At 35.7% G+C, this 12634-nt stretch overlaps 1 protein-coding gene across 1 annotated transcript; it reads right to left on the bottom strand.

The window, feature by feature from the left end:
- Positions 1–1211: 1211 nt before the first annotated feature.
- On the bottom strand, positions 1212–12219 carry LOC142636291 (uncharacterized). The gene is made up of 9 exons (XM_075810460.1): positions 11887–12219; positions 11418–11473; positions 11185–11299; positions 8974–10289; positions 6759–8266; positions 6293–6423; positions 5316–6163; positions 2716–2828; positions 1212–2067 (listed from the first exon to the last, which is right to left on the bottom strand). The coding sequence occupies exons 2-9, from the start codon at positions 11469–11471 to the stop codon at positions 1701–1703; spliced, it is 4452 nt and encodes a 1483-aa protein (XP_075666575.1). The 5' UTR covers positions 11472–11473; positions 11887–12219; the 3' UTR covers positions 1212–1700.
- Positions 12220–12634: the final 415 nt, after the last annotated feature.

Raw genomic sequence — 12634 nt, 5'->3', positions numbered from 1 at the left:
TTTTCCTGATCTAGACCAAGAATATATATACATGTTAGCGGTGCATGCAGATAAAGCAAGTAAATCCAAATTTCAAACAAAAAAAATAGAAATAGTTGATGCTGTCAATTATCTATTTTCAACTCCGCCTGTAAGTCTCACCCAATTAATTCCGTGCAACTCTATGAATGCTTTATCAACCATTTGAAATTGCTAAATCTTCCTCTCTTTTTTCATCAATTTATCCCATCCATACCCTATCAAATCTCTATTTATCATATATATCCTTTTTTTCACTAAGACACGGTGTTATCTTGTAGGTCCCTCTTAACATTTTCAATCCTATTTGAATCGGTTTGAGAAAGAAAATAAATAGCATAAAAAAGCATGAAAGTTTTCATCATTCTTGCTTTGAACCTTGGAGGAAAAAGGACATATTTTATTAAGCCTCCAACCATCATGGGAAATGAGATAAAATCCGTAAGTCTATGAGGTTAAAGCCTATGAATAATTAATCACGTTTTAAATCATAACAAATTATAGCCATTTTATAAACACCAAATAGAATACTCGGCCAGGCCATGCATCTCTATTTCTATTTGACATACTCCGCCATGTAAACCATCGTCACGTAGAATTGTCACTTTGAAATGCCCTACTACATCACAACAAAATAAAAGGCGAAAAACAAAACACATACGGCGTTCCTTAATGAAAGACTTCCATGTCTATAATTGACGCAAAATAAATAGCACATAGAACCTAACAAAATTTATAAATAACTTGAACAAATTTGGTTGTTTTCATTACAATCATCCTCTTTAGCAAGAAAAGAATAAATAAATAAGGAACAAGAAAAGGCAACAATAACAATTAACAAATGACAAAGTGCAACTTGGTAATGAATGCCGCTTGACCACAAACATAACAGTTCACAGGAAATCCCACCTAAACAATACAAGCGAACCACAAATTTACCCAGAAAAATGGAACCTTCATTGTAACTCATTGAGCATTATAACAGTGTCATGAAATTGAAACCCTTAAATCATCAAGATCGCAGCCCCATTAAAAAAATAAATAAATAAAAAGGAACTTGAAATTAAAGATCTTAGACTAAAATCCTTGAATGCTAAAATTCTGGTATTTCAATTAATTAATCAGAGGAACCGCTAAAGGATTATATGGCTAATTTTTGGCAGCTCAAGCCTCCAAGACAAAAAAAAAAAGTCTTAATGAAAATCACATTCCCATTTCATGAATGACAATTACAAGTAAATTTCTTTTCAGTATTTATACTTGAGCTCATCAAGCTCTTACAAGGGAATGGCCAAGATTTGCTAACTGCAGGCTCATCTAACTAACTCATCCAGCTCATTCAACTACTAACTAGTACTCAATTCCCACACATGCTTGAATTACATGTTTTGAACTTGCCATGAACTTGTACACTGCTCTCATTAAGCTAGACTTGTTGCACACAGTGAAGTCAAGCATGGGCTCCTAGCATTGAGCAGAGACACGATGCAACTGCACGGTACTAAAAAAAAAAAAAAACATAACATTTTCTCTAGGAAGGAGTGAACTAGCAAACAAAAATGCCTTCCCATAACTATCCCGGAATCATCATCTTCTGGAGATCTACCAGTTCTCGATGGTAAATCAATCAAAATTTCTTACTTCAATCCTAATTGAATAAAAGAACTTGCATCAAACTCAGGTCACAGTACCCTCGCAGTAGTAATATACACAGTTTTGCAACTCTGAAGAGTATTAAAGTTCTTTCTTTTTTGCACCAGCCGTTTGAAAAGACTAACTGACAATTCCTGTTGCTCCTTGCTCAGCAAAGAAAACCACTTCCAGATATAATCAACTAGAACAGACTGAGTTGCAGTTTCCTGAAGCTTCACATTACGCTGAACAAGAGTTTCAAAATCAAGGGGAAGAAGCCCAAGCAAAGCAGTAACAGTGGCAATTTGAACAGTAAGACCTGCTTTCATGGTTGCATCCCGACTCAGAAAAGCAGACAAATTACATCTCAAGTTTTCAACTCCTTTATCTTCATATCCACCAGCATCAACTCCAAGCCTGAAAATTAAAAAAGAACTCATTAGATCAAAGCACATGGATCAATGAATATCAAATGTCTTGTACATGAACATGACAATTTGAAGTTTATGACAGCCCAATTGAAGTCGAATGTCTTGGTTGGTAAATGAAGACTTTAATGTGTGCATGCAATTGCACTTGTACACGAACATGACAATTTACAATAAAAGAACATTTAAAGAATATCCATTTAACAAAGCTTGGTCCCCCTAATACTGTCTTAAGCACATCCTTCCAAATATTTAAGACTAGGATGGGTGAAGCCTTGCAATTTTTTGGTTCTTCCTAATGTCACAAACTAAATTTTCTCCTTTTTAATAAGTAATTTTTTACCATCAATATGGTTTACACAATTCCTAATTTTAAAAAATTTCATGAAACTAAACCCCCAAAATTAGAAGGTTGACTTTGTTCCATTTTTTTAATAAGTAAAAATAAATAAATAATGAAAAATATATTTAAAAAGAGAGGAAACTCAGAGCTAAAAGCAGAATAACAAGTTTGAAATAAATAAATGTAACATAAAACTTCAATATAGCTTAATGTTTGAACTTTATTAAATATAGTAGCGTAATTTCTAGGATTCGAATGCCACCCACCAGAAAAGCAATTTAAACATTAACTTACCTCCCAAGTTGACCAAGGAGAACAACAACAGCAGCAGCAAAGTTCTCCAACACACACGATTCCAAAATTTTCAACAGCTGAGGGACCATTTTGATGCTTGTCCAGTCCCAGCTCTGCAATAAAAGAGTCATACAGGCAGAATGTCAGGCTTTTGCCTCCCAGAACCATTTGAACAAATTAAAGTTCTCCAGCAACAGAAAAGGCAATTACAGGAACAAAACAAATTTCCAAAATCCAAAAACATCTGTATTAATCTTGAAATTAATCTTAAGAAAAAATATTTGAAACATGTAGCCAAGATCTGGTAGCCTGCAACTGACAGAATGACCTATGCATCATTCAGGGTTGCAGTCAAAAGAACAGCTCTGCCCAAGGAAAAACCACAGTATCTCAAAAACTATTATGTTTCTGTACTGGTAGGGCCCTCAAGAACTTTCAATAACATTGAAAGGCCTACTTTCTTTCTTATACAATCGATGATGCGAGCCTATACAAGAGGACATTCTTGGGAAATACCCCTAATGCTACTTCATTCTTAGAATTTTTATATTTGTTGAGTTTTTTTACACATTGATCATATCAAAACTTGTATTTAACAACAACAATTTTCAACCAAATTCTAAAAGATTAGAGGAAAATAAGATAAAGTTGAATCCTAAACTTATATGACCCTTTAGGGTTCAAGTGACAGCCCAACAGTAATGGCATCCTTTGTAGTGCCCCACATATACGACTCGTTAAATTTAAACACAACATTTTTTTAACCAGTTTTTTAATTTGTAAGGCTATACTAAGTAACAGGTTAGAATGACAAAGGACCAGCATCAAGCAACCCTAACCATTTCTGTCATTGCCAGAAACAGAAACCAAAAATAAATAAATATGAAAGAGTTAAAAGCTGTTGTAACATTTACATGTTTCCATGTAGCTAGCGTTAACATATTATTGATTCCAAACATAGAATAAGCTTATTCTGAATCATGACTTGATTATATAGATACATTACTTGCATTACTAACAATTTCCTCAAGGTTTATGAAACTCCCTTCAAAACATTATTGCTTCGAAAACAATACTATAGTCTGAGTTTTTTCAACTTAATTGAAATACAGGGTTGGGGTGGGGGACTTTATTCTGATAAAACCAGATCACAGATGTGACATGCAAATGTGCATACAAGCCCCATAAAAGTAAAAAAGAGAAACAAATTCAACATAAATTGACAACAATGTAGAGTTAGGTTCAAGTTACACCTAATGTAATTTTTGTCAATTTTACGCCACTTAATAACATGAGTTAAATTATACACATGTAACTTTCTTTGGTTGTGTTTATTAACAAATCCATGGTTTTACTTATCAAAAAACAACAAATCCACGGTTTGGATTATATTCTCTTTATACCCTTCATACTTGCAAAATATGAAGGCCATCATAAATTTCTCACCTATAAAATATTTAAATTTCAAGTCTTTTGTTCAAAATTATACACAAAACATGAGTTTAAAATTAGATAGTAAACAATATCCAATTGAAATGAAATTTGGCATGTGTGTGAGGCAAAGTGTACGGTCCCAGAAGAATTGATATTTATTAGTTGGAAAGCCAGTATGTCAAACTAAAAAAACTAAGAATCTGTTTGGATACCGCTAAAAAGTGAAAACACTGTAGTAAAATAATTTTTAAATGTATGAATAGTGCCGTAAGACCCATTTTTAATGAAAAAATTTGCTGAAAAAATAGGTTTGTGAGTCCCGTAAACAGTGCACAGGACCCACTAAACAGCATTGAAACACGCTTCTCAATGAAAAAAAAAAAACTGAAACGCAGACGCACTGCGTTTCAGCAGTATCCAAATGGATACTAAGTTGCCTAGGCTAGCAGCCAAGATACACATTAAGACATTCATAAAAATTAGGATTCTGGATTCCCATATAACTTGACAACATGGGAAAGCCAATACATCAAACTAAAAAGACTACGCCAGCAGCCAAGATTAAAATAAAAAATAAAAAAAGGCTGAAAAATGTAGCATGGGATCCATACAATGTACCCCAGCATTCTCCACCATGAATAGCCAAACTCAACTAACCACCTACTTTTGCATGAAACTATAGCCACTGTTTATACTTTTCAAGTGCATCCTTTAGCTATTTTGTTGTATAAAGAAAGCATTATAAATAACCCTGATGACTTCCAAGTCTAATTACCTAACACCCGCCAAGTTCACATTCTGCCTTCCACATGAATTTCAAGCTCATTTAAAACCAAATCACTTAGCAAGGAGCCAAGTCTACCAGGACATCACCTCCTTATGTGGTAAAACATAAAGACACAAAATCATTTTTTCTTATATAATAAAAACAGGAAAAAAAAAATTATCTAAAGTATAATATCTAAATAAATATATATGAAATTCTACAATCTAATCGAACATAAAAACCTCACAGAAAAATTCCAAGTCAACCCACATTTCAGGATGGCAAGCAATGCCTATCTTCTTAGTCAAAAAAAAGGATGGCAAGCAATGCAACAGAAGCACACAAAACTAAAAATTGGTAAGACAGTGGAACAATGAACTCAAGAAAGTGAATCACATACCATGATGCATGCAACCAGCTCCACCAACGATAAAACATCACTAAGGTGACAGAGAGTCATATTATCAACAGAGTCTGATTGAGAAGTGGGCATCTCACACTTCTTCAAACCACAGGAGGCATCACAATTCAAATCAGCAACACAATGAACCTCTTCATGGCTTGGATATCGTTCAGAGTTAAAGTTGTCACACAAAACTTGGGAATTCGACGCATTAAATGATTTAATCACATCATGATTTGTGGTTCCAAGCACGGCAATATTCTGGAGCAATTCTAAGAGCAACAAAGCTGAAGTATCTATAGAAATGGCACCCTCTGAAAATGGGCATTTGACACATGGATGGAACTGAAGTTGAACCCTGCTGACAGACGAAGGACATGCAGCAGCATCGACTGATAAATGTACTCCCTCAAGTAACATTACTATAGATTTCAAGACCATCATCATCAACTTGTAATCGCCCAGGCTGAAAAACTTCTGTCCACCCAGATAAGCAAACACATGAAGGATAGTCAGCACCAATGACGAATCACAGGCACGCCTCAGAATGATGTTGCATGATGTCTCACAAATAAAAGCAATGTGGTCAATTGATGCACATATTGATGCCAGTATAATGCTCCCAGCCACCAACAGGTCAGCTGAAGCAACTACATCCAATAATTTAATGTTTACACCATCCAGGAGGATGTCAATTCTTGGATCACATTCAATAGAAGTCTCAGAAGATGCATTATCATACACAGTAACTCTTCCATATATGAGGAAATCCTCAATGAGACTAAGCAGTTCATCCACAAAACCAAAATCTGTAAATATGCTTCTTGTCTCCACATCAGACATCACTGGAAAAAAAGAAAAAAAATTATTATAAAGTTCAATTAAAAGAATCTCAGAACAGCCAAATCACAAAATTGTAAGAACTACTGAATCACAATAAGCTATTATAAAAAACATGCAAGAAATCAACAGACCTGCATGTATATGCCCAGCGAAAGAATCCATGCAGAGGATGGAATCCCTATTCAAAAAGCTCCCAAATTTCCTTGGAGCAGCCGTTGACAGATTGAGGAGCAACAGTGTAAAGAACACACAGACCTTTTCCCTAAAAAAAGTCAATGAAAAGAAAATTAAATTAACTCAAATATGGCAATATTCATCATCTTATTGATCTCAAAGCCTCCATGTATCTTTTTTTAAGGTTACATCTTAAAATCTATCTAAAGAGTATTTTACCAGTAATTACACAAGCACCTAGTGGGTCTCAAACACACAACCTCACCCTCCCATTTGGTCTTACAAGAGGAGGAGATGCCATTTGAGCTAGAGCTCATTGGTGAAAAACAGCGTTAATAATAATTAACTGAAGCTAAAGAACTCTCATGAAAGAATTAAAATCAAGAACACCTATATCATCTCAGATGGCAATGAATCACTTACGCAAGTAAAAGATTTTCTTCCATCTTAATAGCAAGAAGAATCTTTGGCACCATCCACTCTGTTTGAGAAAGCAAACAACACCGAGCTATACAATTTTTGGCAGCACTAATAATCCTAGAAACAGTGTAACAGTCCCTCATATCAGGAAACAAAACACAGTATTTAGGAATATTGGCATGTGATGGTCCAAGTTCGCTTTCAACTGGAAACTTCAGTTCCTCATCTCTTGATGTAGTTAAATTTGACATAGCCAACACCTCTCCAGAGTCTTGGGTCTGGTCAAAACCAACTTTTCCTGCCTGTATAACACTACGGGAACCATTCTCACTGCAGTAATCAAGAGGGCCTACACTTTTATGCAGTAACAGAGTACAGGAATTTTCTAGAACATTATATTTTAGTTTATTGGAATTAATCTCAACATCAATGACGTCAAAGCTGTGTGCAGGCAACAGGTTTTCTTTATCAGTTGACAATCCTTCATAGGCCCATTCCACTACTAAAGCTTCAGAATTATCCACATCAAAATTTTCAGCACCATGGAAGTCAATATTAGGCAGAGTTGGTGACAGGGGCACTTCCATGGCCATCTTGTAACGTTCCTCATCAGCAGCATTATCCAAGACCAGCAGTTTCATATAGTCACCATCAGCTACATCCTCAAAATTTACCATAGTTTCAAGATCTATTCCATCCACAAGGACTTCAGTTACAACTTTTTCTGTCATCTTTCGCTCGTCACTTTCACAAAATTGCTTCTCAAGTACCTCATCATGAGACTTCCTCCTCTTGTGGAACCCATCAAGAATAGTATATGGAATGCATTGCAGATTAGGAGTCGAACATCTATCTTCTCCCAAGGGGCTTCCTACTTGTCTGCCTAACATGCCATGCAAAATGGATAGCTTCTCTTCAATCTGCATATGCAACTTCTTACCCTTGGAATACAAATATTCAATGGATTCAACTGAATCAGGTACTCTCTTTCTCTTCCTAATATGCTCACAAACTCTTCCAACATCATCTCTATCAGGAATTATGACATTATTTTCAGCCACCTCAGCAGATTTTTCATTGCACCTTATTTTAGTTACTTCACCAGACAAGTTGGATATTGTTGGTTGCGCACTCAAGTTCTCTTCAACCAATTTTGCAGATGTGGTAACAGAAAAAGCACCCCTTCCCTGTGAGCCCATCAACTGTCCATCAGAAAAAGATGCCGTACTGGAATTTATTGCAGAAGTCTGTAACAATTTTCGGTTAGAGCATCCAAGCGGAGGCTCCAATTTAGAATTAATACCTGAAATGGATTCAGCAAAATTTCCTCCAGATAAAGGCAGCAATGGTGCAGAACACTGTAGGGTTTTCCTGACAGGATCAGAGGAATCCATATTCATGCAGCTAGGCTTCAGAAGTTCATTCTCACTTTGAAAGTGTGCCTGAGATTGTTCCAAACAACAGAGCTGCTGCTTCATGTTTAACCTTTGCATACAAGCAATGTGCCAAGCCTGCAAAGTCATTAAACCATTCAGTAAGTAGACTGCGAGCAGAAACTTATCCAGGTGTTGAGGAAAGTTGAATACAAGTTCTCAAACCATGCAGCAAACAGCTCATGCAATTTGATAACTGTGAGTTACAAAGCTACTCATTACAGAATTGAAACTATTAACTTATTTATCAGAATAAATGTAAAAATAAGATGCTTACTTCATGACTGAGAGGAAATACTCAACAAATAGGATGTGAGAGGAAGGTCAGTTGTTTTGTTTATTTGTTCTTGTTAAAAAGAAAATGCAAGAAGCAGGCTACTTCAACAGACTGATTTAACTGTAGTAAACAAACTTTTACACAAGGTGTAAAGCATGCTGCTTTTCTCTGTAACCAATTCTAAAGTTGTTCATGCATTAAAAGTAGTTTTAAAAGCAAACTTGTGCTCTACCCTTTTTCATTTGATCAATGAAATGTTTAACTATAAAAAACAAAAAACTTATGCTCTACCCACCAGGTTATTAAAATAAAAAAGCCATCAGATGAATACTTGGGTTCAACTGTCATCAACCCTGCATCTGAGAAAAAATCAACCACTAGCAGACGAAAGTTTGAGATGCCAAAACCTGTATTCTATGCTTCAATGATAAGTTCCATGACAAGCAACATTTAATACACAATTCAGATGAAAACAAAAGAGTTCTAGATAATGAGAGAAGGAACCAACCTTTTCCAGGTCATCTGTACCTTCAGTGCTGGGTGAGAATGAATTGTTCGATATATACAGGTGATTTGCAAATTTATCAAACTCCATCTTCAAACGACCAAATTCTTGTTGCATGATATGGTTACGACTTTTTTCAAACTTAGCCACTTGTTTGGCATGCTTTGCTTGCAATTTCTCAAACTTGAGTTGTTTTTTCAGATACTTCACGTTTGAATACTCAGAATTGATAACTCTGTGAGGTGGTACAACAGATCCCTCAACTAACTTTCTAGAGGACAGAAGTTCTTGTATCTTCTTCTGCAATTCTTCAATTGTTCTTTTGTCTTCTTGTAACTGCTGAGTCAACTGATCAGCGCGACATCTTTCTTCCATGGCCTTCTTCCAGTTTACTTCTACAAGCTTTGCTTGCTCTTCTACTTTCGCTAAATCTAAATCTGCACGTTTTTTCTCGTCAATAGCCTTCTGTTTTTCAATCTCAAACCTTTTCTTTGACTCTTTAAAGAGCTCCAGAACCAATTTTGGTTCCTCCACTTTTACATTTGATATCTTGGATTGAAGTTTATCCTTCATTTTTTCATATTCAGGATTCAACTTATTATCAACTTGACCACCAGAAGGAGCCAAATTTCCAGAGGAGACAAATTCAAGTATCTCCTTCTGTAACTCTTCTACACTTTGCCTATTCTCTTCCAGCTGGCGGGACAAGTTTTCAGCACGACATTTTTCTTGTAAGGCCTTCTTCCCATTAGCTTCCGCAAGCTTCCTTTGCTCCTCCACTTTAGCCATCTCTGAGTCCACACGCTTTCTCTCTTTGATAGCCTTCTGTTTCTCTGCTTCAAGTTTTTTGTTTGCTTGTTCAAACTTTAATGTCTCAGAAGCTAACTTTGATTTTGCGTCATCAGCTTCTTTCTTCAACATCTCCAGCTGAAGCCTATATTGCTCAGCCTTTGCTCCTTCAATTTTGGCAAAGGTCCTTTGTTCATCAGCCTTACTCTTTTCAGCTTTTATAGATTTCAATTCCTCAGCAGCTTTCTTTTTCTCCCCTTCAGCATTCTTCCTTTCAGCATCCGCCCTTCTTTTCTCTTTCCCAAGAAGCTCCTTAAGCCGATTAATTTCTTTTTCCCCTTCAGAAACACGAACTTGAAGAAGCTTTACTTCCTCGTTTCTATCTAGAGCATTTGTGCTTGTTTTCTGCTGTAATGAAGAGATCTCAGACTTCAAGGTGGAGATTTCATTCTCCAAAGATACTCTAGCCATAGATTCTTTAAGCCTCCCCTCTTTCTCATTGTCTGCTCGTGTCTGCTCCTCCTCATATGCTACAAAAGTACAAAGTTAACAAAAGGGGAGGAGTGATATACACAAATCAAAATACATTCTAAGAAACACACACACACACACACATACAGAGACAGAATGCAGAATGTATCACTAAAGCATGGGTACTTTTCATAAAAGTCCATTCATTCCTACCTCTTTGGCCTGTCATTGTCTTCCATTTGCCTTCATTTCTATCCTTTAGATTCTTTTTCTTTTTCTTTTTTTGGATAAGTAATGAAAAATTGTATTAGAAAGAGAATAACCCTAGTACACCGGCAGTGTACTGAGAGAGAAGTACAATCAAGTCAAAACACAATGATCAAACAAATTTAAAAGAGAACAACAAGGTGGATAAAGAAAAGCAGCACTCCAATCAAACAAAGTACAAAGGAATAAGACTTTAATTTCAAGTATATTCCGTTCAGATCCCTCAAAACCTCTGGAATTCCATTCTTTCCAAAGACAACACACAATGCAATGTGGCACAGCCCTCCAAAATGCAATGTTTCTATGCTTTCCATTCTATCCTTTAGATTATAATCGCACACAAGGTCAAAATCTATGTGCCTAGTGATGTGAGCAGAGGTTTCACACCTCCAATTGCACAAAATTAAAGGTGCAGCATTGTCTTTAACATGACTGGGGGAGATAATATAAAACTTAATATTGTACACCATATTTATACATCCCTTAGCCAAAAACTCTCAAAATAAATACATAAATAAAAGGCAATAAGAAAGAAGAATAACATTTGAATGGCTAAATGAAGTAGTTATGTTAAAACTAGAAGCTACCCAATAGATCCCAATGTAAACTTCAAATTTCCTTTATTTTTACAAATTTAACTCATATTAAGCCCTACATAGAGTATGAATGAAGATTGCATCCACTAACCTTTCCTAAGATTGGCATTCTCAGCTTGAAATCTATCAATCTGAGGTTGAAGGATGTTCACAGCTTGTCGTAGCGCATTCCGCTTATATTCTAGGCTCGCATATTTCTCCTTCCACTGCCACAAAACACCACCATTAAGTACCCATAATAAAAAATTAATTTAAAAAAAAAATAAAAACACTTTGAAATTCAAAATAGAAACACAAACCCATGTAGTCAAAGAAAGTCCATACCATTTTACAGCAGGCATTCCCTGACTGAAGCTGCCCTGCCATATCTGACGCCATCTCTACAAGTTCACAAGTATGGAAAACAAGTTTTAATAAATAGAAAAGGCTGAAACCCAAAAAACAATTAGAAAAATTATGCTTTTTTTTTTCCTTTTTAAGAACAAAAGTCATTACAAAATATTTAGGAAAAATAAAACCCCAAACCCTAAAAATATGAAGAGCAGAAATAGGCCCCCAAAGCTTATCAAATAAACAGAGACATGAAAATGGTCTAAATGTGGCTGTGTACAAACACATACGCTATTACACACAACAACACAAACCGAAAATCAGCAATCAGAGCAACCAAAAAAAAAATTGAAAATTCCCATTTTATTTTTTCTGTGTGAATTTTCATCAAACAGGTGGTGGGTGTGACTTAGTCTCAACACACACAGAAAAATGTAAAATGTAAGCCAAAGAAACAAATTACCCGTAGATGAAGTGGCAAGATAGATTATAGGGATTCGCAGTTGATGGTACTAGTGCTGCAGTGTAGAACGAAATGAAAAGAAGTTTCGGTCCGTGCCCATTGAGAGACCTGTGCTGTTTGTAGTGTAAAAACTTATGTGACCCTATGAATCAAAGAAACACATACTGGCAGGCAATGGCGCAAGACTGCGACGGCGTAAGGAAAGCTATAGGGCCACAGGCCACAGGGTTTTGGGAACTCTCTGTAGGATTGATTTCAAGGGGTTTTGAATATATATTGTTGGGGAATCGCAGACAGACAGATTGGGAATTTGGGGGTTTGGGTTTGTGGTCATTTTGGAATTGGAGGCATATTTGGGACATTGGGTTGGTTTTTATTTCTGTAAATATGTCCAATTGATAAGTTCTGGCCCAAGTGTAAATTAGGCCCAAATGGCTGAAATTTGGAACCTAGCCAATCTATTTGGGGTATCTTTTCAATTCAACCCAACATTTTTCGGGTTGAAAAATCTCTGGTCCAACCTATCCTATTAAAACTCCAAAAAAGTTGAGTTGGGTCATCTCGTTATTTGTCAAGCTTAATATATAAAAATAAAAAATAATAATTTTAAGTTTTCATTTAATTATTTAGACCAATTTATTAAATGCACCTAATGCTCCAATTTTATCAAAATTAGATCTCAAAATACCATAATAAATCAAAGTAAAAATTTAAACAAATACCCAGATCTAATATAAATCAAACAAAG

This window comes from Castanea sativa, chromosome 5 (genome assembly GCF_040712315.1).
Source record: "Castanea sativa cultivar Marrone di Chiusa Pesio chromosome 5, ASM4071231v1".
NCBI classification, from domain to species: domain Eukaryota; kingdom Viridiplantae; phylum Streptophyta; class Magnoliopsida; order Fagales; family Fagaceae; genus Castanea; species Castanea sativa.
This window is presented reverse-complemented; position numbering and strand designations above follow the sequence as displayed.